Source organism: Peromyscus eremicus, chromosome 20 (genome assembly GCF_949786415.1).
Source record: "Peromyscus eremicus chromosome 20, PerEre_H2_v1, whole genome shotgun sequence".
Taxonomy (NCBI): domain Eukaryota; kingdom Metazoa; phylum Chordata; class Mammalia; order Rodentia; family Cricetidae; genus Peromyscus; species Peromyscus eremicus.
Genome location: NC_081436.1, coordinates 14,123,372 through 14,148,728, shown reverse-complemented (window position 1 = coordinate 14,148,728; position 25,357 = coordinate 14,123,372). Strand labels below are relative to the sequence as shown.

Here is a 25,357-nt window from a genome sequence, read left to right as displayed (position 1 = left end):
GTGAGATCATAGGTAGGATTTAAAAACAAAACAAAAAACTAAGTGCAATGGTGGCACATGTCTATAGTCACACCCACAGGTAGGATTTAAAAACAAAAAAAACATTAACAACAACAAAAAAACTGAACTAAATGCAGCAGGTGGCACACTCCTATAATCCCACCATTTGAGCATGGAAGCCACAGGATCAGTGATTTATGATGATTCTCAGCTGTACAGAGAGTTTAGGGCCAGCCAGGGTGGGCTACAGAAGACCCTTTCTTTAAAAAACAATAAAAAACCCAGTCCTTAGGACTAGAGAGATGGCTTGAGTTAAGAGCACTTGCTGCTTTTCCTGAGGACCAGATTTTGATTCTCAGCACATCAGGCAGCTCATGACTACCTATAACTCCAGCTCCAGAGCATCTGATATCCATTTCTGATCTGTGTGTGTGTGTGTGTGACACAGACACACACACACATACATAGAAATAAAAATAAAATCTTAGCCAGGCAGTGGTGGCGCTCACTGTTGTGGAAGGAATGTTCTGTATGGCAAATGTGTTGCTCTGATTGCTTAGTAAATAAAACACTGATTGGCCAGTAGTCAGGCAGGAGGAAGTATAGGCGGGACAAGGAGGAGAATAAAGCTGGGAAGTGGAAGGCTGAGTCAGAGACACTGCCAGCCGCCACGATGACAAACAGCATGTGAAGATGCCAGTAAGCCACGAGCCATGTGGCAAGGTATAGATTTATAGAAATGGATTAATTTAAGCTGTAAGAACAGTTAGCAAGAAGCCTGCCATGGCCATACAGTTTGTAAGCAATATAAGTCTCTGTGTTTACTTGATTGGGTCTGAGCGGCTGTGGGACTGGCAGGTGAGAGAGATTTGTCCTGACTGTGGGCCAGGCAGGAAAACTCTAGCTACAGCTCACCTTTAATCCCAGCACTTAGGAGGCAGAGGCAGGTGGATCTCTGAGTTTGAGGCCAGCCTGATCTCCAGAGTGAGTTCCAGGACAACCAGGACTACACAGAAAAATCTTGTCTTGTAAAAACAAAATCTTTTTTTTTTTTTTTGGTTTTTTTTTTTTTTTTTTTTTTTTTGGTTTTTCAAGACAGGGTTTCTTTGTGTAGTTTTGGTGCCTGTCCTGGATCTTGTTCTGAAGACCAGGCTGGACTCGAACTCACAGAGATCCACCTGCCTCTACTTCCTGAGCTGGGATTAAAGGCGTGCACCACCACCACTGCCGGTTACAAAACAAAATCTTAAAAAAAAAAAAAAAAACTTTTGATATTAGTTTCCATATCTTACTGTTTTTAGAGAAGTAATCTGTATGACAGTGGTCATCTGAAGTTCTTGTGTTGGGGATTATATTTGTATTTTTGGTTGTGAGCCTAGCCTTTAATGGCTGAGCATTCTTCCCAGCTCAGTGACTTATATTTGTAAATGTTACATTGGATGTTGGAAATTTTTGTATTTCATTTTTAGGTGTTTAAGTTTCCTTAGCAGCCTGAGCTTAGTCAGTGCAACTGTAGAAACAACAGAGAAATCCCTTGTGCCCTTTACCCATTTCCCCCATAATGAAACTTTGTTTTGGGAAAGGCTCTCAAATAGCCCATGCTGGCCGTCAGCTCCCTATGCAGCTGTGGCTGAGCTTGAACTACTCTACTCTTTCTTCTGCCTGTCCTTCCAGGTGGCGGGATTGCAGGCCAGCAATAGTAGAAATGTTTTACAGAGTTCTAACCAGGAAGTGGGGCTGTCACAGTCTACTGACTAGTCACACCTCCCAGTTGTTTGTTTTTAGGCTGATTCTTGTTGGCCTGAAGCTTGTATGTAGTTCATGTTATCCTGGAACTCACAGAAATCTGACTGCTCAGCCTTTCAAATGCTGGGATTACAAATGTGTTCTACCACACTCAACTTGACCTCCCCAGTTCATTCTGTGTGTGTGTGTGTGTGTGTGTGTGTGTGTGTGTGTGTGTGTGTGTGTGTGTATGTGTGTACTCATGGACTTGAACTTACTTTGTAGTGAAGGATGATCTTAAATTCCTGATCCAGCCGCTTTCACCTCCCTAGGGCTGGGATTGCAAGTGTGCACTACATGCCCAGTTGTCATGTCACTTTTATAACCATATTTACTTCCTTTTTTCTCCTCTCCTAATTCCCAACCACTGGAAACCAAGAATCTGTCTTTTCATGTTGCTGTGATAAAATATCCTGATAGGAGCCATTTAAGGTGGAATAGTTTATTTTGGTCCACAGCTTAAGGATATAGTCCATCGTGGTAGAACAGTTAAGACTGCAAGCACCCAAAGCAGTCTTGGCTGTGTTGCATTCACAGTTAGGAAGAGGAGAGCAGTGAATGAATGCTTGTGCTGAGCTGGCTTCCTCCTTTTTATGTGGTCTAGAACCCAAGCCTAGGGAATCGTGCTGCCCACTCTTTGGGTGTGTCTTCTCATTTCAGTTAACCTAATCAAGAGACTCTATTGCACGAATCCAAATTGGTCTTATAATAAAAACCCAGAGCCAGGTATTCAGGTAAATGCTGAAAGATCAGAGACAAAGGAATGAGCCACAGCCACCTCTCACCTCACCAACTCCTCAGCCGAAAAGACTGAGCTCCTGTCTCCTTCCCTTTATATTTCTTTTCTCCGCCCAGCCATATCTCTTCCTGCTCAGCCTCCCTAGTGCTGGGATTAAAGGCATGTGTGCCTCCCAAGTACTGGGAGCAAAGGCATGAGATCCCAAGTGCTGGGATTAAAGGTGTGTGCCACCACTGCCTGGCCTCTATGGCTAACTAGTGGCTGGCTTTGCCCTCTGATCTTTAGGCAAGTTTTTTTTTTTTTGATAGAGCATACACAAAATATCACCACAAGACTCCATTACAGGTATGCCTAGAAGCTTGTCTCTAGGTTATACTAGATTCTGTTAATACTATCCACTACACTGTCCTCCTGTTTCTAATATTTTTTAAAGTTTTATTTATTTTGTGTGTATGAGTGTATGGCCTGCATGTATGTCTGTACTACATGCATGCCTGGTGCCTTCAGGTGTCAGAAGAGGGCAAGGGCATCAGATCCCCAGAACTGGAGTTACATATGGTTGAGAACCACCATATGGGTGCTGGGACTCAAACCCAGGTCTCTGCAAGAACAACTAGTGCTCTCTTAACCACCAAGCCATCTCTTCAGCCTCTGTTTCTAGAATTTTTTTTTTTTTTTTTTTTTTTTTTTTTTTTTTTGAGACACGGTCTCTCTTAGTAGCTCTGGTTGTGCTGGAATTTGCTTGCTATAATGACCAGGTGGGCCTTGAACTCACAGAGATCCAACCTGCCTCTGCCTTCCAAATGTTGTGATTAAAGGTATGTACCACTGCGCCATTTCTAAAATTTTATCACTTAAAAATGTTGCACTGGACCTAGGCATGGTGACATACGCTTAGGCTTTCAGGAGACTGCAGTGAGAGAATTGTTTGAACCCAAGAGTTCAAGACCAGCCTGGGCACTATAGTGAGATCATATCTCAAACAAATAAAACAAACAAAATGAAACCAAAGCCACCAAGCCATCAATGGAATCAAAGTATACAACTTTTTGAGATTTGTTTACTTTGCCTAGTAATAAATTTCTAGACACTCAGTTTTTGTACCCATCACTAGTTCCTTTTGGGGGCTGGGGATGTAATTCTGTTGGTAGAGTGCTTGCCTAACATGAAAAGCTCTGGGTTTGAGCCCAGCTCAGCACCAGGGAGGAAGAGGCAGAAAGGTTGGGAATTCAAGGTGACCCTCAGCTATATATAAAGTTTGAGGTTATTCTGACAAACAGGACACTCTCTCAAAAAAAAAAAAAAATTTTTTTTTTCCTAATCATAAAACATTTATTCCGCTTACATGAACTGAGTACATATGTTAACAATTGTGCTTGGATAACAATTGTGCTTGGAATTGCACATGGATTTTTCATATGACATTAAACAAGAGTAGCCGTCATTTAAAGTTATTTCCTTGTTAACTGTTTCTACAGCATATACATTTTAGGCAAGAAAATAAGAAAAGAGTGATAAATTTTCCTAACTTCCTTGCAGGGTGGCCATGTTAACTTTCCCAGATCATTGTGGTTTTAGTACATGAGCTATCAGAGTGAGCACAATAGCACTTTTTATCATCCTGTTTTCCTTTCAGTGTTGGCTCCACATGCTGTGTTTAGTTTGTATTTTGAAGACTGTCCAAGCTGATGCCAACCTTTACCTCCCTCCCCTTTTTTAGTTAGCATACAAAGAAATGTGTTTTGTTTTGTTTGATACCAGATCTCAGCAGGTAGCTCTGGCTGTCCTAGAACTCACAGTATAGAACAGGCTAGCCTCAAACCAGAGACCTGCCTGCCTCTGCCTCCTGAGTGCTGTGATTACAGGCGTACCCTGCTGTTATTTTAGCTTTTGACTGTTATAAATAAAGCTGCTGTGAAGGTTTTTGTGTGCATTGAAGTTTTTGTTTTTCTAGGATCAATGTCCAGGGCCAAGGCAGTTTTATTTGTATGGATTTCTGTTCACTGCTTGCTGCATTATAGAGGTTGCAGAATCTCTTAAGGTTTGTATGTTTATCATGCTTAGATCTTTTCTTTTTTACTTGGGTATAACATTGCCTCTTATTGTTTTTTGCCTTAAAGTTTATCAGATATTAAAATTGTATCTCAGTTTTTGGTTCCTATTTGCCCACTGTGTTTTTCAGTTGTCCTATTTCTGCCTCGTTCAGTTTTTAAAGTATGTCTTTGTTTGAGACAGGCTTCCTCTCTATATCCTTGGCTGTCCTGGAACTCTCTATGTAGACCAGACTGGCCTTGAATTCACAGAGATCTGCCTGCTTCTGCCTTCCAAGCACACAAAGGTGTGTGCCACTATGCCCAGCTAAAGTATATTGTTTAGAGTCAACATTGTTGGAATTTTTTAAATTTATTTAACGTTATTTTATGTGCATTCGTGTGAAGGTATCAGATCCCCTAGAATTAAAGTTACAGACAGTTGTGAGCTGCCATGTGGGTGCTGGGAATTGAACCCAGGTCCTCTGGAAGAACAGCCAGCGCTCTTAACTGCTGAGCCATCTCTCTAGCCTTGTTGGAATTTTTTATATCTAGTCTGAGAGACTTTTTCATTGATAACTTTATCCCACATGTGGTTGTTGACATTATTAGTGCTAGTTTCTGTCATTTTATTTCATATTTTTTATTTACTAATATTTTAGTTTTGTCTTTATTTTTTCTTTATTATTTTCCATAGGCTAGATTATGGTAGATGTTTCATTTTGAGTTTTGCTTTTGTTTACTTTATTGCTATTTTCTTAGTTATGCATTCTGTTGTGGAATATTATTTTAAGGTGTGTTACATTTGTTTATGCTGTGGAACATTTGTTTAATGATGCAAAGCTGTGTTGCATTCTTTTATGTTGCATTTTTTAACTCTGTGAAGCTGTGTTGCTGTGCCTGTCTAAAACACCTGATCAGTCTAATAAAGAGCTGAACAGCCAATAGCTAGGCAGGAGAAAGGATAGGCGGGGATGGCAGGCAGAGAGAATAAATAGGAGAACTTTGGGAGGAAAAGAAGAAAGAGAACAACGAGAGGAGGATGTTAGAGGCCAGCCAGCCTCTCAGCCTCACAGCCTCACAGCCTCACAGCCTCACAGCCTCACAGCCTCACAGCCAGCCACAAAGTGGGAAAGTAAGATATACAGAGGCAAAAGGTAGACGGGATAATTTAAAGTTAAGAAAAGCTGGTGGCCGGGCGGTGGTGGCGCACACCTTTAATCCCAGCACTCGGGAGGCAGAGGCAGGCGGATCTCTGTGAGTTCGAGGCCGGCCTGGTCTACAGAGTGAGTTCCAGGAAAGGCGCAAAGCTACACAGAGAAACCCTGTCTCGAAAAACCAAAAAAAAAAAAAAAAAAAAAGAAAAGCTGGTAAGAAACAAGACAAGCTAAAGGATGGGCATTTGTAAGTAGTAATAAGCCTCCATGTGATATATTTGGGAGCTGGGTGGCAGGCCCCCCAAAAGAGCAAAAATAACCAACAGCAATATTCCCTTTGTTGTGGATATTAAGACCTTTATTCCACTTACATAATTTTTAAGGTTAAAAATATTTCTTCCATTTTCCCAGTAACACAGCCCCTTTTCCTTGCCATATCAACAGGTAGAGAAGCCTCTACTGAACATCATTCTGGCCACATAAATGGCTGTCCAAAGGAATGAATCTTAGTTAATAGAATAATAGAATGCCAGCTGGGTATGGTAGCACACGCCTGTAATCCTAGACTTTTTTGGAGGTTAAGCAGAAGAATTTTAAGTTTGAGACCAACTCCAGCTATGTTATATAAGCCAACCTGAAAAAAAATCATGAAGAACAAAACCAAACAAAATATAGATTGCCTGAGATGAGCATGATGAGCCAGGTATTTTTTTGTTTTGCTGTTTTTAAGTCATAAAGGTTTTGTTGTTTTGTTTGTTTCTTCTTTCCGAGACAGGCTCTCTGTGTGTAGCCCTGGATGGGCTGGAATTGGCCATGAGGATCAGGCTAGTTTTGGACTAACAGAAACCTGCCTGCCTTTGCTTCTTGAGTTTAAAGAGATTAAAGGTGCGCAATACTATCCCCAGCAGTCACACAGATTTTTAAAAAATTTGTTTTTATTCTTTGTAATTATATGTAGGTATGTACACCTGCATGTGGGTATGTGCACATGCATTCAGTGCTTATGGAGACCAGAGGCATTCGATCCCTTGGAGCTGGAGTTAGAGAAGGTTGTGAGAACTCAGATCCTCTGGGAAAGCAGAAAGTGCTCACAACCACGGAGCCATCTCTCCAGCCAGAGTCATACAGATACTAAATTATAGATTATTTTATAGTAAGCACTTCTTTGCTTTGAATTCATTCCAAATCTTATAAATAATTTCATAGGTATTTTATCAGCAATTACTTACTTGTTTGTTTGTTTATTTTGAGACAGGGTTTCTCTGTGTTGCCATGGTGTCCTGGAACTCACTCTGTAGACCAGGTTGGCTTTGAACTCAGAGATCCACCTGCCTCTGCCTCGTAATTGCTGGGATTAAAGGTGTGTGCCACCACCACCTGGTATTCTTAATAATTCTTTACTGGTTTTTGTTGTATACCACACAGGTATTATTTATAGTAAATAAACAGACCCCCTTTAAGTTTTCAGTTTGTGATGGTTAGTTTTATGTCAACTTGACACAAGCTAGAGCCATTTGGGAAGAAGGAACTTCAGTTGAGAAAATGCCTCCATTCGATTGGCCTGTGGGCAAGCTTGTGGGACATTTTCTTGATTGATGATTGATGTGGAGAGCCCAGCTCACTGTGGGCTGGTAGTCCTGGGTGCTATAGGAAAACAGGCTGAGCGAGATAGGAGGAGCAAGCCACTAAAGAGCATTTCCAGTAAAGGCCTCTGCTTCAGTTTCTGCCTTGAGTCCTTGCCCTGACTTCCTTCAGTGATGGACTGTGATATGGAAGTGTAATTGAAATAAACCATTTTCTCTCCAAGTTGCTTATGGTCATGGTGTTTCGTCACAGCAGCAGTAGGAACCCTAACTAAGATGGCTTGGTACCGGGCCATGGGGTATAGCGTTGACAGTCCTGACTATGAGTTTTGAGTTGCTCAGAGCTCCGTGGGCTGTTCTGTAGGAACTTAGAAGATGACAGTCAGAGCACTGCATGAGATGGAGGCCTGGCTTGTGAAGTTCCAGAGGGAGGCAGAGACTCAGGGCTGTTGATGTGATATTTTGAATTAAGAATCTGTGGTCCTGGTCAGCTGAGGCTGAAGAATTGGCTGTAATTAACAAGAGACCAGAACCACTGAAGTGAAACCTTTGTTTTGATGGGATAATTGCTGCTGGTTAGCTGGAGCTGAGAAATTAGTGGTGATGAAGAAGAAACCAGTAACACTGAGAACTGTGTATCTGGGAGTTTTTTTCCTGAATGTCAGCACACAGAATCTCTGGTATAGAGGGAGCTGAGGCTGTACCTGGGGCTTATAAGAAAATCAAACTGAACAAACCAGAATAAATTGAGCCAGTAAGTGGGGTTCCCCTGTGACTGCTGCATCAGTTCTTGCCCTGAGTTTCTGCCATGACTTCCTTCGATGATGGACTGTGATGTGGAAGTGTAATTGAAAAAAAAAAAAAAAAAGCCCAAATTACTTATGATCATGATGTTTTATCACAGCAGTAGAGATCCTATTTAAGACACAGTTCTATATTACCCCCAAATTCCCTTCAGTCACAGTGTAGTTATTCTATGCCATATCCCTGGCCTTGAACAACTTCTGCTGTCCTTGCCCTGGATATGTTTTACATATTTCTGAACTCTCTTATAAATGGAACCATTTAATATTGGCCTTCATCCCCTGTCACTCATCTGTGTTGTGCTTGTTGTATGTTGTGAGTAAGGTTCCGTTGTATGGGGAGATCATTCACCTGTTAATAGGCATCTGAGCTGTTGCCTGTGTGTAACTACTGTGAATAAGGTGGCTGTCAGCCTTCACTCAGTCTTTGTACAGACATAGTATTTAATTTTTCTTATGTTGGACCTGAGAGTAGAATTGGTAGATCACATGGTAAGAATATGCGTAACTCTATAAAAAAGCTGTTAAACTCTTTTCAGAGTGGTTGTGCCACATTAGAGCTCTCTTCCTGGAAGTGGATAGGAGTTTGAGTTGTTCAATGTCTTCATCAGCACATGGGTAGCTTTTGATGTTAGTCATTCTGGTAGGTATGTATGCAGTACAGCCTCACTGCAGATCACTGGTTACTGTGATACTGATCCTATTATAGTGCACTTACTGGATGGATTTTTGTTTTGTTTTGAGACAAGATCTTACTGTGTTGCCAAGGTTGGCTTCAAGTTCATGGTCCTCTTGCCTCAGCATTGCAAATTCTGAGATAAAAGGTGTAAGCTAGCATGTATATTTTTATATCTTTTAAAGTAATGTATCTCCAGTTTTTTAAATTAGTGTTTTGTTGTCTTATAGCTGAGTTGTAAAAAGTTTTTTATGATGTGAATATGGATAACTTTTCAGATATATATCAGAAATAAGTATAGATTTATATCTGAACTATACATTGAGAAATATTTTTCCCAGCCTTTGACTTATATTTTTATTTTACTAACAGTATAAAGGAATTGAATTTTTTTACATCTATTTATTTCATGTATGTGCTGTGGTATATTTGTGGACATCAAAGGACAAATTTTCAGAGAGTAAGTTCTGCTCTTCTTCTACATGGATCCTGGGGATTGAACCCAGGTCTTTTTTTTTTTTTTTTTTTTTTTAAAGATTTATTTATTTATTATGTATGCAGTATTCTGTCTGCATATACACCTGCAGGTCAGAAGAGGGCACCAGATTTCATTATGGATGGTTGTGAGCCACCATGTGGTTGCTGGGAATTGAACTCAGGTCCTCTGGAAGAACAGCCAGTGCTCTTAACCTCTGAGCCATTGCTCCAGCCCTGAACCCAGGTCTTTAGGCTTGGCAGCAAGCCTCTACCTGCTGAATCATCTTTTTTTTTTTTTTAAATAATTGATTTAACTTTATTTTATGTGCATTGGTATGAGGGTGTCAGATCCCCTGGAACCAGAGATACAGTTGTAAGCTGCCATGTGGGTGCTGGGAATTGAACCCAGGTCCTCTGGAAGAGCAGCCAGTGCTCTTAACCACTGAGCCATCTCTCCAGCCCCCCCCCTTTTTTTTTAAAGAATAATTTTTTTAAGTTATTTATTTTTATTTTATGTGTATTGGTGTTTGCCTGCATATCTGTGTGAGGGTGTCGGATCTTGGGAGTTACAGACAGTTGTTAGCTGCCATGTGGGTGCTGGGAATTGAACCCAGGTCCTCTGGAAGAGTAGTCAGCGCTCTTAGCCACTGAGCCATCTCTCCAGCCCTGTGAATCATCTTACTGGTCCCAGGAATTTCCCCACCCCCTTCTTTTTTTTTTTCTTTTTTTTTTAAATAGATGCTCTCAGTGTGTGGTAATCTGGCCTTGCCTCCTGAGTGGGGATGTGGCTGAAGGCACAGAAATGTTCTTTTCTCTGTCTTTGTCTCTCTCTTTCTCTGTCTCTCTCTTAACATTTATTTGCTTATTTATTTAGTGAGGGGACACACAAGTGTTAAAACACACAAGTGTGGAGGTCAGAGGACAACTTGAAGGAGTTGGTTTGCCTTTTCTGGGTTTCTGTGATTCAACTCATTGTCAGGCTTGGCCACAAGATCTCTTACCCACTATGTCATACTGCCAGCCCCAGAAGATTATAATTTTGTGGAGGTCTGATTCATTACTTTTCCTTCCATAAATTGATTTCTTATATCATTTGAACCCCAAAGTTTAGTTTTATTTATTGTTTGTGTGCATGCATGTGTGTGTGTCTGTGTGCTGTGCAAGTAGCACACATAAAGAGGTCAGAGGACAAGTGACAGTTCTTTCCTACCATGTGTGTCACAGGGATTGAACTCAAGTTGTCACACTTGGTGACAGTTGCCTTTAACTACTCAGTCATCCTGCTGGCTCTCAGAAGTTCACAATTTTGTGGGAGTCTTACTTACTTCTTACTTTTTCCATCATAAATTGTTTAGTGTGTCTTATGAACCTCCAACTTTTGTTTCTTTTCTTTCTTTTTTTTTTTTTTTTTTTTTTTTTTTTTTTGGTTTTTCAAGACAGGGTTTCTCTGTGTAGCTTTGCGCCTTTCCTGGAACTCACTTGGTAGCCCAGGCTGGCCTCGAACTCACAGAGATCTGCCTGGCTCTGCCTCCCGAGTGCTGGGATTAAAAGCGTGCGCCACCACCGCCCGGCTTTTTTTGGTTTTTCAAGACAGGGTTTCCTCTGTATAACAGCTTTGGCTGTCCTGGAACTCACTATGTAGACCAGGCTGGCCTCAAACTCACAGAGATCCACCTGTCTCTGTCTACTTAGTGCTGGAATTAAAGGTGTGTGCCACCACCAACTGGCCTTCATTTCTTGCTTTTTAAAACATTTAGTCACATTACTTTTTGTTGTTTTGAGATAGTCTCACTGTGTGTCTTTTGACTGGTCTGGAATGCTTTATGTAGACCCAGGCTGGCTTTGAACTCACAGAGATCCACCTGCCTCTGCCTCCCAAGTGCTGGGATTAAAGGCGTGCAATACTATGTTTGGAGGATATCACATTTATTTATGTGTTTGTGTTTATGTGCTTGCTTTGATGTGTGTGTGTGGCCAACAGAGGACAACTTATAGGAATGGTCCTCTCCTTTCACCATGTGGTCTCAGGGATTAAACTCAGGTTCTCAGGTTTGGTGACAAGTGCCCCTAGTCACTGAAGTCATCTTGCTGACCCTCCCTTTCTATCCCACCCCTGCTTCCATAGTTCTGGGCAACAAACCTTATGACCTTGTATATGCTAGGCAATGGTTCTACCACTGAGCTGCATTCCCAGTCTCCAAACATTGTCTTCTAGAATTTCTAGTTGTAGATTTTATGATTAAACCTGTGATCTATATCATGTTAGTTTGGGGTTTGGTGTGAAGTAAGTGTTGAACATCAGCTTATTTATGTGTATTTAGTTTTCTGGAATAATTTTTGAAAAAGACTGCACACACACACTGACACAACAACACACTTTTCTTCATTTAATTGATTTTGTACATTTATTGAAAATTAATTGAATACATAATGGTATCAGAGGCTGCTGTGTCAGGGCTCCACTGATATCTCAGATTCACAAACAGGCCAACACATTTAAGAACTGCAGCCATTCTTTTAGTTTTTTCATTTTAAGTTTATTTTATCATCAGGTGTAGTGGCACACATCCTTAAATCTCAGCATTTATGTGGAAGAGGCAGTGCACTTCTGTGAGTTTGAGTTGAGCTTGGTCTACATAATGAGTTTCAGGCAACCAGAGCTACACAGTAAGATTCTGTCTTAAAACATTATTTTATGTATATGGATGTTTTGCCTGCATGCATGTCTGTGTATCATAGGTATACATTGCCCATAGAGGTCAGAAGATGGTGTTGTGTCACCTGGGACTGGAGTTACAGACTGTTGGGAGTGGTTTTGATACTAGAAATCGATCCCCAGGTCCTCTGGATCTACAGCCACTGAGCCATCTCTGTACCCCCAATCTTTTATATTTTGTTTTTAAAGTAAAAAATACCAAGTAAGAAAAGCCCCTCAGATCTTACTATAGTTTTGTAAATAACTTCATATGACTTTAAAAAGATTTATAATTTGGACCAATGAAATGGCTAACCGGGTCAGGGCTGATGATCTGAGTTCAGTCCCTGGGACCCACATGATAGAAAGTGAGAACTCACTCCCACAACTTGTCCTCTGACCACCACACATGTGTGCTTTCCTGATTGCATGGTGTTCACATGTGGGCAAACAAATAAATAAATGTAAAAATAATTTTAAAAGATTTATAATTTAAAGATAAGCTTTTAGCTTTGTTCGAGATGAAGCTTCATGTTTTCTTTTTGTTATCAGAATGTAAAAACGATTAGCTAACTCATCCTGGGCTGCACACTAACATTGAACCCCATGGGGATGGACAGTCTTGTCTAGGTATGACACCAAAAGCTGGAAGAAGGGCTGGGAAGGCAGAAGAAGGGCTGGGTTAGTGGTAGTCTTCAGATTGCTGTGGTAGTGTTCATGTGAATGAGATGGTTGTCTCATGGGTAACCTCGATGTTATGCAGCAAGATGGCCACCATAAACTGAGGGACTAGGTGACAGATGGCTGTAGAAAATGGCAGGATCAAACTTAACAGGCAGTCCTTAGTTTGGCTTGTTGAGTATAGGCTTTGAGAGTCTTCTGGGAACACATGTCTAGTGTTCACTCAGGAAGGATTAAATACTGGGAGGGTGGGTTTCTGGTTTGAGTTAACTTTTTTAGAATGGAGGGGTATTCCTGGTGTTGATACTTGGGAGACAGATGTGTGGGCCCCTCAAAGCCATGATCGAAATGAGAGCCTCCAGGGACTTAAGCATTGTGGACAGGGGAGAAGATAGGTCAGATGAGGGGGTTCCTGTGGGTGGGGAGGAGGTAAGTCAGTAAGGGGAACCTAAGGGACCTGTAGATAAAAGTAGTTACTTGGGGGATGGGTGGGGGGTGGGGGAAAAAAAAGAGTAGTTACTTGGTCCCCAGGATTGCTTGTATATATGTTGGGGATGAACTTCTTGGACTTTGGTATAATGTGGCTTTACAGAGTAGGGAGGAGTGAGCTCCTTTTTTGTCCTTGCTTGTAGCTCTGTGGCCACCATCATGTTCTGGAAATTTGACTTGAATACCACGTCCCATGTTGACAAGCTGCTCGACAAGGAACATGTGACATTGCAGGAGTTAATGGATGAAGATGACATCCTGCAAGAGTGTAAGGCTCAGAACCAGAAGTTGCTGGACTTCCTGTGCAGGCAGCAGTGTATGGAGGAGCTGGTGAACCTCATCACACAAGACCCACCCCTGGACATGGAAGAGAAGGTCCGATTCAAGTATGTACTGAGGCTGTTTCCCAGGCCAGCTGGGTAGTGCTTAAGGAGGCTATGAGTAGTGTCTAAGGCCAGCTAGAGCCAGGGCATCAGCACGTGACAAGAAAACAGGGCAAGCCTGGATGATGAGGCAGCCTGCGGTGGACTATCAGTGCTTCCTGTGGTCAGTCTGTCTGACAAGAGTCCCATGATGGGAAACGGTAGTAGGAAGAGCAGAGGCCTGCTGTCAGGAGCCACGGCGTATGGGCAGGTGGCCACAGCTGGAGGCTCGTGTGTTCTCAGTATCACCTCACAGCCTACCTGCCATCTTCTCTACAATTGTCTCCCAGTTTGGGTGACAGATGAGAACAAAGTGATAGGTGGGGGAGGAGTGTAGTTAAGGGGCTTTTGGGTCAAGACAGGGATTCTTAGAATAGCATTAATGACTCAAGACTTGCAGAGCCAGAGTCTGAGAGAGAGTAGTAATGCCTGAGTACTAAGCTAAAGCAAAATGTGAAAATGTGCAGTCTTTACTTTGCTCCCTCACCCTAGGATTTGACTTCTTACACTGCCCCAGCTGTGTCTTGTTTGGGTCTGGTAGAGTGTCACTGTGGCCTTCACTGCTGCTCACATGGCCCTCTTTCCCTGCTGTCTCTGGTCTCCCTGCCCTCATTGGTCACGTATGATCCCCTACACTAAACACTTATGCAAGGTTACAGCTATCCCATGAGGTGGGCCCTGGCTGCCCCCCTTCACAGACAAGGACATGGAAGGCCAGAGAGGCTAGCCAGGAAGGAGGCATCCCACTTAACCCTTAGGCCCCTCCCTGTGGGGCCCTGAACACTGCCCACACTATTTTGTCCAAAGGCCTACTTGTCTCGCATGTCCTGCTGGGTCTGTATGACTGACAGCTCCTTCATGGCTCTGAAGGCTGCTGCTTCCTGTGGGTCTGGGAAGGAGCACCCCATCCCCAGCTAGTGAAGAACTCTTTGTTTCTGGGGCACTGTTGTCTTCTCTCCTGTGTGGACCAGCTGCTAAAGAAGAAACAGTGATAACATGGAATCACACAATGGCTTATCTTGTCACTTTCATTAAAGGAAAAGTACATTTGCACATGCTAGCATTTTTCTCTCTTTCTCTCTTCTTTCTTCCTTTTTTTTTTTTTTGTTTTTTTGCTTTGTTTTTGAAGACAGCATTTCTCTGTGTAGCTCTGGCTGTCCTGTAGACTATACTATAGGCTGGCCTCAAACTCACAGAGATCTGCCTGCCTCTGCCTCCCTGGTGCTGGGATTAAAAGCATGTGCCACCATGACCCAGCTCATACTAGCATGTCTTAATAGTAAATTACTTGCATGATGTCTCATAGCAGATATTGTTTCATAGCTGCAGACATGATATTTCCTAGTGTGGAACAGTTTTGCTCTGTTAGATTTGAAGGCACAGGAAGAGGGGAGAAGAGGAAGGGAATTTCCCACGGAGAAACATGAGCATGACGGGGACTTGGCCTCACTGACAGTCAACAGGGAGAGGCCTGGGAGACGAGCAGGAAGGCCTGCAGAGAGAATCCAGGAGAAAAAGAGATTATCTAAGTCTGGTCTGCTGGTACACACCTGTAATCCCAGTGTTTGGGAGGTAAAGGCAGGAGGAGAAGGCCATCCTCATCTACATAGTGAATTTGAGGCCAGTCCAGGCTACATGAAATCCTGTTTTAAAAAAAATTGAAGTTATTTACAGAATGGAAGTAAAATCAGAAAATTTAGAATATTAGAGTACAGGATATATGGAGCCCATAAAAGATTTGTTAAGAACTTTGAAGTTCCAATAGTCAGAAATGATAATTGTTACAGAGTATCATCTTCATTCTGTTCTGAGGTCTGTTCTTTGAGCAGTACTTTGCTCTTATCACATGGGTCTGCTTCCTTTCTTTTTTTTTATGTTTTTTTTTAAATTATTTATTTATTATTTTTCAAGACAGGGTTTCTCTGTGTAGTTTTGGTGCCTGTCCTGGATCTCGCTCTGTAGACCAGGCTGGCCTTGAACTCACAGAGATCTACCTAGCTCTGCCTCCCGAGTGCTGGGGCTAAAGGTGTGCACCACCACCGCCTGGCCTAAATGTATTTATTTTTAGTTGTGTCTATATGTGTGTGTCTGTATGAGAGTGTGCCATGTTTGTGGGTGCCTAGAGGCTGGAGGCGTTGGATCCCCTGGAGCTGTAGTTACAGGTGGCTCTGACACCAGACATGGGCACTGGGAGTTGAACTCAGGTCCTCTGGAAGAGCAGTACATACTCTAACCGCTGAGCTCTCTCCAGCCCTGACATATGTCTGCTTCCTAAGCAGCATTTTCTTAGACAGCTTCCTAAGAGTTGGAGAAATCTCATTTCACCTCCAGTGCTTGGACTGTGCCCTTTTAGATATCCAAACACAGCCTGTGAGCTTCTGACTTGTGATGTGCCGCAGATCAGCGACAGACTAGGCGAGGATGAGAATCTGCTGAACCTTCTCTATGACTTCCTGGACCAGGAACCACCACTCAACCCTCTGCTTGCCAGTTTCTTCAGCAAGACCATTGGCAATCTTATTGCAAGGAAAACTGAACAGGTAATGAGTGAAGCCAAATGTATTGGACAATCACTGCTGACACTGTGAAACTGTCACCAGGCTCTTGGGACAGTGTTTTGTTTGCTTAACAGAACACAGATGAACAGTATGAGTGGCTGATATGTGAACTGTTGTTTAAGTAAAGTGGCTTTTCAAAGATGTTCTCGTTGCCAACTCTGGAATAAGCAGTACTTCCTGTCCTCTCTGGGTGCTTTGCAAGCTCCAGGTCAGGCATAAACATGAGGTCCTATAACATGCCTTCACTGTGGAGCGACCTGGAACATCTACATTTTGGGGTCTTTGTGAGTGGCATGTCTGTGTGGCCAGGATAGTGATTGTTTCAAAACAAACAAAAGATGATGTTCAGAATTGGGCTTTTGTGGGAAAACACTAGTATTTCAGCTGTCACACTGTCCTCCTCCTACCTTACATGTAAAGTGTTGGTGCGAAGCCAGGTAGTGGTGGTGCACACTTTTAATCCCAGAACTCAGGAGTGAGTTCCGGGACAGCTAGGGCTACACAGAGAAATCCTGTCTCAAAAAACTAAATCAGTCAGTCAGTCAATCAAGCGTGGGTGTGAACAGGGAGTGTAACGGCAGCTTGTGCTTCCCGCCATGTTCAGCATCTGTCCTTTCACTTCATTTACCCGTTCCCATTGGGTGATTAAACACACGTCTCAGATGTCAGAAAATGTCTTGTGTAAATAGTCCAGGATCTGGCTAAATTATAAGGACTTTTTTCTTTTTAATACTGCTAAGTATTATACTCCTAAAATATTAGATGTGATTGTTTAATCCCATCAAATATCCATTTAGCAAACAAACCTGTATTCTGTCTGTGCCTTGAGTCTTGGGACTCCAGAGGACTGTCTTGTCTCATTTGTTTTGAAAAGCAGAAATGATGTGCCTATGTATGTGTGTGTACGTGTGTGTACGTGTGTGTGTACGTGTGTGTGTGCCTGCACATCCCCTTCCCACTTGTGTGTGCAATGGCGGTGGCAGCAGGACTGTAGGGAAGAATGTGAGGAAAGGTGCTGTGGGGGGTGTTCACTCAGTGTCAGAGAGACCTCTTGTGTCTAGATCTTGCCACCCAATGACTGGATTTGTGAATCTCATAATTTACTGTAGCCTGATCATATTCTTTGGCCACTTTCAGAGTTTCTTTATAATGTTACTATCTCATAATTTCTCTTTTCTTCCTTTATCTAGTGCCTACTGCATTAGAGTAATATGAAATGAACTCTTTAAAAAATTGTATTAGGGCTGGAGGGATAGCTCAGAGGTTAAGAACACTGACTCCTCTTCCAGAGGTCCTGAGTTCAATTCCCAGCACCCACATGGTGGCTCACAACCATCTGTAATGAGATCTGGTACCGTCTTCTATATACATAATAAATAAATAAATCTTTAAAAAAAAATTGTATTATACATCAAGTTGAGTCAGGATCGAGCTCCTCCCCTGGGGCCATGCTTTGTTCCAGCCCATAGGAGGCCTGCCCCTTTCTGAATGGAGATGGAGGGAGGGGGGAAGGGCACGGGAGGAAGGAGGGAGGGGAAGCTGTGGTCAGTATGTAAAGTAAATGAAAAAAAATGTTATCTAAATAAAGTAAAAAAAATGTTATTGTGCTGACAGACATGTAATACACTTATGTGGAATTCAAGTTAAGACTGAAATATTTAGTTTTTGTACTCCTTACAATAACTACTTTTTCAGTAGATAACACATAGTTGTTAATTTTTACATAATGATATCATACTGAGTACTATAAATTGCTTTTCTTACATGTACATAAGTCTTGTATGTCTTTTCCTTTGGAAATACCTGCTTCATTTTGACAGTTCCTTGTATTATTGTACCAAAATTTGTTGTCAGTCACCCAGGAGTTGGCCTGTTCCTAGGGTTAGCTGTGGCAGGCAGGGGGAGCTTTCCTGAAAGTGTAGACTGACGCAGAGACAGGACTGTTAGGGAAAGGACTGGCAGTTCTTTCAAGTCTCTGTAAATTATGTAAACTAGTTTTTAAACCTTCATGTCTCCATAGATGGGCTTCCACATTATCTGTTAGGACCAATATTTTTTTCTGAACCTTTCTTTTCTTTTCTTTTTTTTGGGGGGGGGTTGTTTGTTTGTTTGGTTTGTTTTGTTTTTCGAGATAGGATTTTTCTGTGTTGTCCTATCTGTCCTGGAACTCACTCTACATACCAGGCTGTCCTCGAACTCACTGAGTGAGTTCTGGGATTAAAGGCATGCACCACCACCACCCAGTTTGAACCTCCTTATTTTCAATCTCATCAGATTATTTTGAAGAAAATTACAAATATCAGATGAGATGAGATATACAGATAAAAGATGAGAGATGAGATATACAGATAAAAGATGAGATGTCTTTTATAGGTATAACCACAATACCATTGTCACACATAGAGCATGAACAGTAATACCTTAATTTTGTTAATTAAAAATGTTCTTGCAGTGTATGGATTGCCTTTGACATCTCAAAATGGTCTGTGTCTCAGTTCAAGTGTCTAGTGCTGGGACAAAATGCCATGACCAAAAGCTACTGGGAGGTAGGGTTTATTTTAGCTTAAAGTTCCTCATCACAGCCTATCATGAAATGAAGTCAGGGTAGGAACTTGGGGCACAATCCTGAAGTCAGGAATTATAGCAGAAGCCATGGAGGAACACTTCTTACTAGTTTGCTCCCTCCTGGCTTGCTCAGTTTGTTTTCTTATATACCCAAGACCACCTGCCCAGAGGTGGCACTGCCCACAATGGACTGGCCCTCAATCAACCGTTAAGGAAATGCCCTATAGGTTTGCCTATAAGCTGACCTTATGGAGACATTTTCTCAATTGAAGGTCTCACCTCTCAGATGACACAGCTTGTGTCAAGTTGACAAAAAAACTAACCAGCACAATTGAACCTTTGCCAACCTGACACATAAACACATTACCATTAAACTATAACCTTTTCTTTCTTGTTCATCCCCAAGATTTCATATTAATATTAATACCACAATATAAAACATTCCAACTTTTTTTTTTTTTTTTTTTTTTTTTTTTGAGACAGGATTTCTCTAACAGCCCTGGCTGTCTTGGAACTCATTTTGTAGACCAGGCTGACCTGGAACTCATAGAGATCTGCCTGCCTCTGCCTCCCGAGTGCTGGATTAAAGGTGTGTGCCACTACACCCGGCTATAACATTCCAACTTTTAAAAGTCCCAGTCTTTTTTTTTTTTTTTTTAAAGATTTATTTATTTATTATGTATACAGTGTTCTGTCTGCACGTATGACTGCAGGCCAGAAGAGGGCACCAGATCTCATTATAAGTGGTTGTGAGCCACCATGTGGTTGCTGGGAATTGAACTCAGGACCCCTGGAAGAGCAGTTAGTGCTCTTAACATCTGAGCCATCTCTCCAGCCCAAGTCCCAGTCTTTAAAAATTCAAACACTTGAAAAGTTCAGTCTCTTGAAACCATCTGAAGTTTCTTTCAAAGTTCAAAGCCTTTTAAAAATATCTAAATCCACTATAACTTCAGAGTCTCTCAACTTTGCACTCCTATAAATAAATAAGTTATATTTTTTCCCACTTCAGAAAGGAAGAGCCAGAGCACAGGTACAGTCAGAGCAAACCAGAGTCCAACTGTGAAGCTCAGTGTTAGACTTCAGGGACTCACCATCTTCTGGGCTCCAAAAGGGGCTTGCCACAGCACACATAATGCAGCTTACAACCTCGGCCTGGCTCCACACCTGCTGCTGTTCTTGGTGGTCATCTTGTGGTACTGGCATCTCCAAAATGTTGGGGTCTCCACTGCAACTGGCTACAACTTCATCAGTAGCCTCTTTTGGGCTCTTTTCAGGGATTCTGTCCCTTTCACATGATGCTAAGCCTTAATGTCTCTCTGTGACCCCTTTCATGCTTTTCAAACCAGTACCAGGGGCTGGAGAGACGGCTCAGAAGTTATGAGCATTGGCTGTTCTTCCAGAGGACTTGGGTTTGATTCCCAGCACTTACTTGGAGGCTCACAACCACCTGTTACTGCAGTCCCAGGCCCTCTTCTGGCCTCTGCGGACACTGCACTCACGTGGTGCACAGACACCTGCAGGCAAAACATACATATACACTAAAACCCAAAACCAAACAAACAAAAAACAGTACCACCTGGGACAGTCTTACATATCACCACGTTCTTCAGGCACAAGGCTCTGTGCACTGACATGAGGAGACGTTTCCCAGAACTTTGCTTCAGTGATGCTGCACCCCCTCCTCCTTTTTTTAAATGTGCATTGATGTTTTTGCCATGGGTGTCAGGTCCCCTGGAACTGGAGTTATAGACAGTTGTGAGCTGCCATGTGGGTGCTGGGAATTAAACCTGGATCCTCTGGAAGAGCAGCCAGTGCTCTTAACCGATAAGCCGTCTCTCCAGCCCCCGCTGCTTCCTTCTTAATCACAGCTGACGTCTTAGCTCCAGTTAACCAGCACCAGTTGTTCTAGTGAAGCCAAGGTTTTGCTTTAGTCAGTGGTTATGGTCTCATTGATCTCTTATGGTCTCCTTTTCTTAGCTTCAGCTGATCAGAACCATAGAGTCTTAACTCAAAATATTTGATAGCCCTGGTTGAGATTTTTTTCCCTTTACATAATATTTTTATTGATTATTTGGGAATTTCATATCATGAACCCTGATCACACTCACTTTCCAGGTCTGTCTCCCACCCTTGTGACCCCTACCCACCCACCCAAAAAAGGAAGGGGGAAAAAAAGGTCCAATTGTGTTGTCCATATACTCACTGGAGCATGGTTAAACTCCCGGTGGCCAGTCCCTTAAAGAAAGCTAAGTTGCCAGGTGGTGATGGCGCACGCCTTTAATCCCGGCACTCGGAGGCAGAGGTAGACAGATCTCTGTGTGTTCAAGGCCAGCCTAGTCTACAGAGTGAGTTCCAGGACAGCCAGGGCTATACAGAGAAACCCTGTATTGAAGGGGGGGGGGAGTCCTTCCCCACCCCCTACCCCTGCCAGAAGCCATCAGTTGTGGAGAGTGACCCTTCAGCATCCTAAAAATATGGAACGCATGTCATGCTTGTGCAGGAGCCATGCTAGTCTTCTCTGTATCTGTCCAATTTTAGTCTGTGCTGCCAAAGCAAGCACCCCTGTTGAGTCTCTGAAACTTCACAAGGCAGGCCTCTATTGTCTGCACTGCTCTCAACATGCTCCAAGTTCCCACAAAACAGCTTATCAAGCTTTGAACACGCAATGGCGTCTCTAGCCCAATGTTTCAGAGTTCTACAGACCGTCTAAAAAATGGTCAGATCTGTCAGCAGTGTCCCACAAACCTGATACCAATTTCTGTCTTAAGGTTTCTGTTGCTGTGATAAAACACCAAGAGCAACTTGCAGAAGAAAAGGGTTTATTTCAGCGTACAGTTCACATCACAGTCCACCACAAAGGAAATCAGGGCAGGAACTAAATAAAGGCAGAAGCCATGGAGGAGCACTTTCTACTGGTTTGCACCCTCCTGGGTTACTCAGGGTTTTTTTGGTTTTTTTTTTTTTTTAATTATGCACAGGGCCATCGACCCAGAGGTGGCACCACCCAGAATGCACCTCCCACATTAAAAAATGCCTTATGGGCTCAAAAGGTGGCTCAGAGGTTAAGAGCACTGGCTGCTCTTCCAAAGGTCCTGAGTTCAATTCCCAACAACCACATGGTGATTCACAACCATCCATGAGATCTGGCATACATGCAAGAAGAACCATCCATCTTCAGGCATACATGCAAGAAGAACACTGTATACATAATAAATAAGTCATTAAAAAAAAGTTAAAGGGGTTGGGGATTTAACTCAGTGGTAGAGCACTTGCCTAGCAAGCTCAAGGCCCTGGGTTCAATCCTCAGCTCCCCCCCCCCAAAAAAAAGTTAAAAAAAAAATGCCTTACAGGTTTGCTTAAGGCTGATCTTGTGGAAGCGTTTTCTCAGTTGAAGTTCCTGACTCTCAAATGACTCTAATTGGGTCAAGTTGAAAAAAACCAAACAAAACCTAGCCAATATAGTATCTGCCTTTGGCTGCAAGAAGGATTGGCTGAGCCTATTCTGGTATACCATTGTTTTTTTTTTCCTTATTTATTGTCAGGAGTTACACTAATACCTAAACTGTGTACATTTTGTTGTTTTGGTCTCTGTATATGTCCCTGGCTGCCCTGGAACTTGCTATATAAACCAGGCTGACTTCAAACTTAAATGCACATTTTTATTTCATGAAGTTAGAGACTGAACTCAGGGCAAGAGCTGAGCTATATCAGCCTTGTGCCTTGTGGACTTCAGGACTCAGCCTTTTCACTGAGTGTAATCTCATCCAAGTTAAAATAGAGTCATCCAAGTTGTGTGTATCAATGATTCGCTCCTTTTTTATTGCTATTTAATATTGTATGGTGTGGGTAAACCAACATTTATGTGTTGGAGGACATCTGTTGTTTGTTTCTGCTCTTTTCGGGGGGCTGCCATCCAGCTCCCAAATAAATACACAGAGGCTTTTTCTTATAAATGCTTGGCCTTAGCTTGGATTGTTTCTTGCCAGCTTTCCTTAACTTATCCTGTCTACCTTTTGTCTCTGGGCTTTTCCAGTTCTCTAACTTTTGTAAATCTTACTCTTACTCTGTGGCTTGCTGTGTAGCTGGGTGGCTGGCCTCTGGAGTCCTCTTTCTCCTCTGGCTACTTCTTTCTTTTTCCTCCCAGATTTCTCCCTCTATATATTCTCTCTGCCTGCCAGCCCCGCCCATCCTTTCTCCTGCCTCGCTATTGGCCGTTCAGTTTTTTATTGGACCATCAGGTGTTTTAGACAGGCACAGTAACACAGCTTCACAGAGTTAAACAAATGCAACATAAACAAATGTAACATACCTTAAAATAATATTCTACAACAGATATCTACTGTGCTTTCCCTTTTTATTGATGAGAAATAAAACTGCTATTAATTCTAATAATTTATATCCTTTTGTTTTATTTACGTACAAGATCTTATTATTTGTGATTAGTGGTGATCTAACTTTTTACGTGTATGTGTTTTGCTTGCATGCATGTATATGCACCACATGCATGCTTGGTGCTCATGGAGGTCAGAAGAAGGTGTTGGATCCAGGACTGGAGTTATAGATGGTTGTGAGCTGCCATGTCAGTGCTGGGAACTGAACTTGAGTCTTCTGCAAGAGCAAGTGCTCTTAACCTTTGAGCCATCTCTCCAGCCCCAAGTTAATGACAGTTTTATTTTGTGCTTTATAATTTGTATACCTTTTATTTCTTTTTCATGTCTTACTGAATTGGCTGGAGCCTCTAGTACAATATTGAATAGAGGTGCTAATTGTGAATTTCCTTGTGTTATTTATTGCCTTAGATGAAAAAATTTCATAAGGAAGATGTTTATTGTAAGTTTTTTAGTGTTTTTATTTAAATTTTAATTTGTTTATTCATTGAGAATTTCATACACATATAAAATATATTTTGATCATTATCTACAAGTTCTCCTGTACCTCAGGCTGACCTCAGACCCACTATGTGTCTGAGGATAACCTTGAACTCCTTCCACCACTTGCTGAATGCCAGCATTATAGGCATGTGCCACCGAATCCTGTTTGTGTTGCCGGGAATCAAACTCTGGCTTCATGCATGCTAGGCAAGTACTGTACCAACTGATCTATATCTGCAGCTCTAAAGCTTTGAAAAAAAAAAAAAATCAAGCCTAAGGGGCCAGAGCAATGTCATAGTGGGTAAAGGCACATGCTGGCAAGCCTGACAACCTGAGTTCAAACCCTGGGGCCCATATGACCGTCACATGTGCTCTGGCACACTTATGCCCTGCTACATACAATAAATAAATGTAATAAGTTTAAAAAACCCAACCCTAAGGACCTGGTAGTTATAGCTCAATAGTAGAGTATTGCTTAACATGTACAGGGCCCTGGGTTTAATCATCAGTGTAGAAACAAACAAATTAAAAGCAGTTTGTGGGAGTGAATCCTAGCTTTTTGAAAGTCTGTGTATTGGCAATGGTTGTTGAAATTAGTGAAATGTTGTTCTTATGTTGTTAAACCAACTTTGTATTCCTGGAATGACTGAGCTTGATTGTTGGGGTTTTTTTTTCCCCCTTTTCTTTTCCTTTTTGGTTTTTTGAGACCAAGTTTCTATGCATACATCTGGCTATCCTGGAACTCACTCTGTAGAGCAGGCTAGCCTCAAAGTCAGAACTCATAATTTAGAAATCCACCCGCCTCTGCCTCCTAAGCACTGGGATTAAAGGCGTGTACCACCATGCCTGGTTTTATTTTTCTTTTCTATTGTTGAGGCTTGTGCTATGGTCTTTAATAAGATGGCTTCTAATTTCCTATTTTGCGGGATGCGTGTGCGTGTGTGGGTGAGACAAGTGTAGGTTGTTTTGTTTTGTTTGTTTGTTTTTTGGTTTTTCGAGACAGGGTTTCTTTGTGTAATTTTGGTGACTGTCCTGGATCTTGCTCTGTAGACCAGGCTGGCCTCGAACTCACAGAGATCCACCTGGCTCTGCCTCCTGAGTGCTGGGACTAAAGGCGTGTGCCACCACTGCCTAGCAGACAAGTGTAGTTTTGATTGTCCTGGAACTCATTCAGTAGACCAGGCTGGCCTCAAACTCACTAAGATCTTCCTACTTCTGCCTCCGGAGTGCTGGGATTAGAGAGGTGTGCCACTACACCCAGTGAGTTGTATTTCTTTTGATGTTCATCTGGAATGTTCATCATTCATATTTTCTTCTTGCCAGTTTAGATAATCTTAAAAAAATATTTTAAGGGGGCTGGAGAGATGGCTTAGGGGTTAAGAGTACTGGTTGTTCTTCCACAGGATCCAGGTTCAAATTCCAGCACCCACATGGTAGCTCAAAACTGTAACTCTAGTCCCAGGAGATCCAACACCCACTTCTGGTCTCCACAGGCACTACACAGACATGGTGCACAGACATTCATGCAGGCAAAATGCCCATGCACATAAATAAAAATAAAGATTAAAATATTTTTAAATTTATTGTTTTTGTTCGTGTGTGTATGATGCTGGAGGAGGGGCACACAATGTGCTATGCTGCACATATGGAGGTCAGAAGACAACCTTGTGGAGTCACTCTTCTTTTTCTGCCTTTATATTGATTCTAGGGATCAAACTTAGGTTGTTAGGCTTGGTGGCAAGTGCCTTTATCCACTGGCCCTGGACTCATTCCCCTTTTAACAGTGTTCCTTATTTATTTTAAGACAGAATGTCTCATGCAGCCCA

The 25,357-nt window shown here is 42.2% G+C and overlaps 1 protein-coding gene and 1 pseudogene across 11 annotated transcripts in view; one reads left to right on the top strand and one right to left on the bottom strand.

Annotated features, from left to right (window-relative positions):
• Positions 1 to 25,357, top strand: part of Ppp6r2 (protein phosphatase 6 regulatory subunit 2) — a 67,521-nt gene that overhangs the window by 4,217 nt on the left and 37,947 nt on the right. For 4 of the 11 annotated variants that reach the window (XM_059248118.1, XM_059248114.1, XM_059248119.1 and 1 more), the window contains 2 exons: positions 13,259 to 13,501; positions 15,891 to 16,077. In XM_059248118.1, coding sequence (XP_059104101.1) covers positions 13,275 to 13,501; positions 15,891 to 16,077 — 414 coding nt within the window. In that variant the 5' untranslated portion in view covers positions 13,259 to 13,274. Of the gene's footprint in view, positions 1 to 4,478; positions 4,566 to 6,486; positions 6,597 to 13,258; positions 13,502 to 15,890; positions 16,078 to 25,357 lie in introns of those variants that run through there. The other 7 variants (XM_059248117.1, XM_059248115.1, XM_059248112.1 and 4 more) reach the window with 3 other exon arrangements.
• On the bottom strand, positions 21,129 to 21,218 carry LOC131897284 (U6 spliceosomal RNA; annotated as a pseudogene).